Source organism: Penaeus monodon, chromosome 43 (assembly GCF_015228065.2).
Source record: "Penaeus monodon isolate SGIC_2016 chromosome 43, NSTDA_Pmon_1, whole genome shotgun sequence".
NCBI classification, from domain to species: Eukaryota; Metazoa; Arthropoda; class Malacostraca; order Decapoda; family Penaeidae; genus Penaeus; species Penaeus monodon.
The window spans coordinates 23218641-23224806 of record NC_051428.1 but is presented as its reverse complement, the minus strand read 5'-3'; the positions used below and the strand labels follow the sequence as shown (position 1 = coordinate 23224806).

At 36.6% G+C, this 6166-nt stretch overlaps 1 protein-coding gene across 1 annotated transcript; it reads left to right on the top strand.

Moving 5' to 3' along the window:
* The first annotated feature begins 3181 nt into the window (after positions 1 to 3181).
* Positions 3182 to 4074, top strand: LOC119568234. The gene is made up of 2 exons (XM_037916688.1): positions 3182 to 3231; positions 3484 to 4074. The coding sequence occupies exons 1-2, from the start codon at positions 3226 to 3228 to the stop codon at positions 3961 to 3963; spliced, it is 486 nt and encodes a 161-aa protein (XP_037772616.1). The 5' UTR covers positions 3182 to 3225; the 3' UTR covers positions 3964 to 4074.
* Positions 4075 to 6166: the final 2092 nt, after the last annotated feature.

Here is a 6166-nt window from a genome sequence, read left to right as displayed (position 1 = left end):
GGCCCAAGTGAATGCAGATATTGGTGCAAGACTCCAGAGGGTCAAGCCTACTGCTGCGAGACGGTGCATGAACCAGAGACACCTGTTGGCACCAAGCCACTGGATTGCCCACAAGTCCGTCCCACATGCCCACGTTTCCATGGGCCCCCCAATACCTGTTCCAACGACTACAAGTGTGCTGGCATCGATAAGTGTTGCTTCGACAGGTGTTTAGGAGAACACGTATGCAAGCCTCCCTCGTTTTTCAATAACCATCTCCCCTTTTAAAGTTGGTTATTGTTAATAAATATCCATCGGTTTTCCGATTGAAAACGGAAGATAGGAAATCTGTTATCTGTAGATATTTATTTTTTAATAATATATCCTTATATGTTTATATTTCCTTGCATTTCTTTCGTCCCTTCGTCTACATTATGATAATGAAATAGAGCACTGGAAAGAAAGTAATGCGAATATATTGATCTATCAGATAGGGTAGTAAATGCACCAAAAAAACTAGTTTTTCGTTGAGTCAAGTTTACTGTGACAAATATAAGTGTGAAAGAGAATTAATATCTTTACAGTGCGTATGTATTATATGCGTATGAATTTTATCTTCATCTGAAATACTTATAATTTCTGATAAATCTCGTAAGCCGTGAAAAAATACTACTTATTTACTGTATCATGAATGACGCATAAACACTTCTTTTTTTGGGCAGTTTCCTGAATAAATTAAATTAGGGATACATGGAGATTTAAGTATACGTATCCGTGTATACTTGCATTTCCGTGTTTTCAAAAACGCACGCATGAACGTTTTTCATCAAACATTTTCAATTTCCAAGCTGGTTATCGTGAGGATGTGAAAGCTGTGATTTGACAATGCTATTTTCCTATAGTAAATCTATGAATGCTTAATGAATACTCAACTTTCTGATGCCTGTTTGTTCTTTCGATCCCTGTTTTAACAACAGATCTCAGAGGATTGTATAGAGTATCTTGTAAAAAAAGAAATATATATATATAATTTTTTACCCTTCTTAATAATCATCTCCCCTTTCAAAGGTTATTGTTAATGAAGGGTTTCTGGTTATATATGATATTGTCAAGGGTTTCTGTTTGGTATGGTCTTTTTAGCCCCTTTTTGTTTCTTTTGGAATGATCGATGGTTGATTTAGCCACTCGGGAAATAAAGGAAACGTGCTTTCATAAGCCAATTGTATATTTGCAAATATTTACAAGGGAATCAAGTGAATTGATAATATGGCTGACAAGTCGTATATAAGCGAGCCCATGGCGCCGAGAGTTGCCTGTACAGGTGATGGGATTTGTGGAGCTTGAGCTTGCAAATGGAACTCTTATCTCTGGTTCGTTCATGGAGTTCATTACTATGGGTACCAGGGTCTTTATAAATTTCACAGGAAGTCATCGTCACTGCTTCGGTGTGAGAACTAAACTCCTTTAACACGCGCAAATAATACACACACAGCAAAACAAACAAGCAAATAATCATCTAGCGGCTAGAAGCATCGATTGATGTGAAACCAACACCAAATAAAATACCCTTCACAAATATATATATATATATATATATATATATATATATATATATATATATATATATATATATGTATATATATTGTATATATATATATATATATTGTATATATATATATATATATATATATATATATATATATATTGTATATATATATATATTGTATATATATATATATATATATATATATATATATATATATATATATGTGTGTGTGTGTGTGTGTGTGTGTGTGTGTGTGTGTGTGTGTGTGTGTGTTTATGTATGTATTTATCCCTTGCTTTTCTTTAACCCCTCCTTATAGATTATAATCAACCGAACATTCATATGAAGTGCACTGATCTTAACCTACCATAAAAACATAACTTATTGTAAAACACATAATATTACAAGCAATGGTTTCACTTCTGGTAACTGCTATTTCGATAGCAATAAAAGGGTTAGTGAATACACAAATGTTTACATATGCTCATATAATTTTGTCCATGCAAATACTAAGAAAACAAAGAAGTTACAAAGTTGCAACAACAGAGCAAGTGAGTTCAGCCGGAGAAAAAAACATTGGGATTTAGGTGGCGTCACAGTGACGTCACAGAATAAAGAACAGGTCTTCGCGTAAAGTGTTGCCATCTTCAGGAATATCTTTTTCTAATTCATTCATTTGAGTTGACGGGTAGTTCTTGATTAAATTTTTGTAAACATGGAGATATATGGCTATCACACAACTCTAGGAACACGAATTCACTTCTCTCTTAATTGATTCGAGGATGTTTTATCATAATACTACATCTGTATGTTATTTGTGAAGTGGAAGTTAAAATCCTGATTCTGTTTCTAACGAAATACTGTAGTGTGATATGAATCTGCTGCAGCAGCACATGTTAAACCAGACAGAAAACTTCATAGTTATGAGGAAACTGGTTAGTGTGACGTCATAGAGTTTGGGAAAATACCTAGCAACCCTTCCCTTTCACCCTCCCCCCTCCCTGCCGTCTTCCTCCTCCATCCCTCCCTCCATCCCTGCACCCCTCTCCTTTTGTATACTCTTCCCTCTCTCCCTTCCCCCCTCATTATGTGCCTTCGTCCCTTCTGTTTGTGCTCTCTTCTCTCCCTTAATCCATCCTTGCTTCAAATGCTACTTGTACACTCCCTCTCCTTCTATCCTGCTTGCATCCTTCTTCCCTCCCTCTCTTCCTCCTTCAATTCTCCTTACACCCTGCCCCCACTTTACCCTTCTTCCTTCTTCCTGCAGTCATTCCTTGCTGCTTACACCCTTGCCGTCCCTTCCTCTCTCCTCCCCCGTGATTGCATGAGGCGGCGACTGTTTTGATAAATTTTGGTAGATGTATAAGTAAATAATGATAATCGTCCTTTCTTTGTGAAATGCCATTTTTGTATAGCTGACTCATATTTCCTAATTGAGCGCTGATTTTTTCTTTCTCTACTTCCATCTATACATTTTATCATTGTCACTGATCATCATCAATGAAAAATCGAGTCGACGTATTTCGCAAGAAGTGAGCTGGAAAACCAGACACGATACATGGAAAGTCACGCCGCTGGCTTGGGATATCCCGACTGGCGTGGTGAAGAGGTACGGGGGAGGGGGGTCGGCCACCAGTTCCTGTATATAAGCGACATTCTATCCTCCACTCTCCACATTACACAGCTATACTCTAACAACAATGAATGTGAGTACTTATTGCAAGATGCACTGTGTTATATGTTCGACTGTTTTGAAAGATATTTGATGTTTATATTCTGTTGTGATCTTCACTATAAACTATATGTATATATATATACATATATATAACAGTAAACCAATATATACCATTATATATAATTTCGTTATCTCCTCTTGCAGAGCTACAAAGCCAGATATACTTTAGCAACTATTACCCAATATGCATCATGATGGATAATTCCCTTATCTCCTCTTGTAGAGCATCAAATCCGTGATTGTGTGTTGCCTCCTGGTGGCCGTCTCCGCCGGTGTAGACCGAAGTAGAGGTGGACAAGGATCCAACAGATTCCTTCCTGGAGGCTTCGCTGGGGTCCACGGAGCTGGCCTCTTCGGCGGCGGTTTCAGTGGTGGCGGAATCCATGGTGGTGGAATCCACAGTGGTAGTGGTATTAACGGAGGTGGAATCTCTAATGGCCCAAGCCAATGCAGATATTGGTGCAAGACTCCGGAGGGTCAAGCCTACTGCTGCGAGACGGTGCATGAACCAGAGACACCTGTTGGTACCAAGCCCCTCAATTGCCCACAAGTCCGTCCCACATGCCCACGATTCCATGGCCCCCCCATAACCTGTTCCAACGATTACAAATGTGCTGGCCTCGATAAGTGTTGCTTCGACAGGTGTTTGGGAGAACACGTGTGCAAACCTCCCTCATTTTTCAATAATCATCTCCCCTTTTAAAGGTGGTTATTACTAATATTAAGTCTTCGGTTTCCTGGTTGATAACAGAAGATAAGAAAACTGTGATTTGTAGATATTTATTTTTGAATAATAAAACCTTACACATTTATACTTGCATTTCTCTGTACACCTTGTCTATATTATAATAAATTGAACACCGGAAAAAAAGTAATCCGAATATAAATTGATCTATCACTTTTTTCATATTCGGGGGTAGTGAATACATAAAGAAACCATAGAAACCTAGTTTTTTTGTTGAAACGAGTTCATTGTGACAATCGTAGGCGTAAATAAATAGTATACCTGAAATACTTATAATTTCTGGTGAATATATCGTCGAAATGCATAGAGTGCATCTCATGAGCCATGGAAATTTTCATACATATATCTGGTAATTTATCGTATCATGAATGATGCATAAAACATTTTTATAGTCTGTTTTATGCACATATTGGGTTAGGAATTCATGGTGATTTTAATAAGCGTATACATACAGCGTATACTTGCTTTTACATGTTTTCAAAAACATGCAGAAATATTTCCCAACAACCATATTCCATTTCAGAGTTGGTTATCTCGAGTAAAGAATGAAAAATGTTTTCCGAGTATTGACGAGGACATGAGACCTTTGACTTGAGAATATTATCATAATTAATAAGTAGTCATCTTTCTGGTGTTTGTTTGTATATTATAATTAATGAGTAGTCAACGTTTTGATGTTTGTATCTTTGACCCTTATTTTAGCAACAGATTTCGGAGGATTGTTTAAAGTATCTTGAGTAAAACTAAAAGATCATCCATTTATCTTTCTTAATATTCATCTCCCCGTTTAAAGGTAAATGTCGTTAATAAGGGTTTATCGGTTTCAAGATAATAACGATAAATTGCAAAATTTTGTAGAAATTTATTTTTAATAATAAATTGTCATATATATATATATATATATTGCATTTGTTTAATCCTGCATCTAAATCATCCTGCATCAAACTGAACATTAATTTGAAGTACATTGATCTCAACCAACCAGAAAAGCCTACATTATCGCATTGGGACTGGCGTATAAAATGTTATATTATAGGCATTGGTTTCGATGGAGATTCCTTTAACTGGGATTTTCCCACTTCTGACTATATTGAAAACGCTGTAACCCTGAGGAAGAGAGAGGACCAAAGAAAGAGAGAGCCAGAGAGAGAAGGAGAGAGAGAGAGAGAGAGAGAGCATAAACAGAGATTTGGAGGGCAACGTCACTATGCATATGGCTGATGACGTCACAGAGTAAAGCCAGTGCATTAAGCGTTTCCTTCGTCTGGAATAATTTTATCCTTTATTGAATTTTGCGACGGAACATATCTCCTCCATCGGCTTGTATTTCTGTCAATATTGAGTTCAATACTCTAGCAACTTATATGAATCCCCCCCCCCCCTATTCTTCTTGATCTCCCTTCCCTCTCTATGCAACATGCATACGTCCCGATATATATTTTGGGGTTTCCGTTTATTTTCTTACTATTATGAACCTAATATAGAGGAATGTCACTATGATATAAATAATGTTAATGGTATTGTGTAGGGTTCTTCAACATGACTAAGGATATTCTTTTGCAGTTTGGAATCTAGTGATTTTAGTAGAAGGTAAGGCTGATATTTAAGCTTTCTCTATTGAATTTTAAAGTTTCTTTATAAATCTCGCCATTAAAGTATAGTCTGATCCCAAGCAATTCTGCAAATCCCGATTTACTTAATAATCGTTGGTTTTCCAGTTTTCTTTTTTACATGTTACATTTACATTGTTTCATCCCTACATCTAATTATAATCAAATTGAACACAGATATGAAGTACATTGATCTCAGCTAACCATAAATGCCTACTTTATCGAATTGTGATTGCCGCAAAATAAATAATAGATCAATTGATGAGGAATAAGGCAGTGGTACTAATACATATGGATGAATAACAACGTATACGTAAATTATTAGATTCCACCTACTATTTTTTGTTTCTTTTCCTAAACATTACTTCTGTTTTGTTCTTTTCTTTTTATTCAGGTAGCAATAGATTATTTACTGATTAATGAATTATTAGCTAATTATCTTTCCAGGGGAAAAAAATTAAGTGAAAAAGCAGCAGAGGCAGAAAGAGGGGTGGTAGGGAGGGAGGGGGGACATAAACAGGGTTCTGGAAGGCAACGTCACTGAGCACATG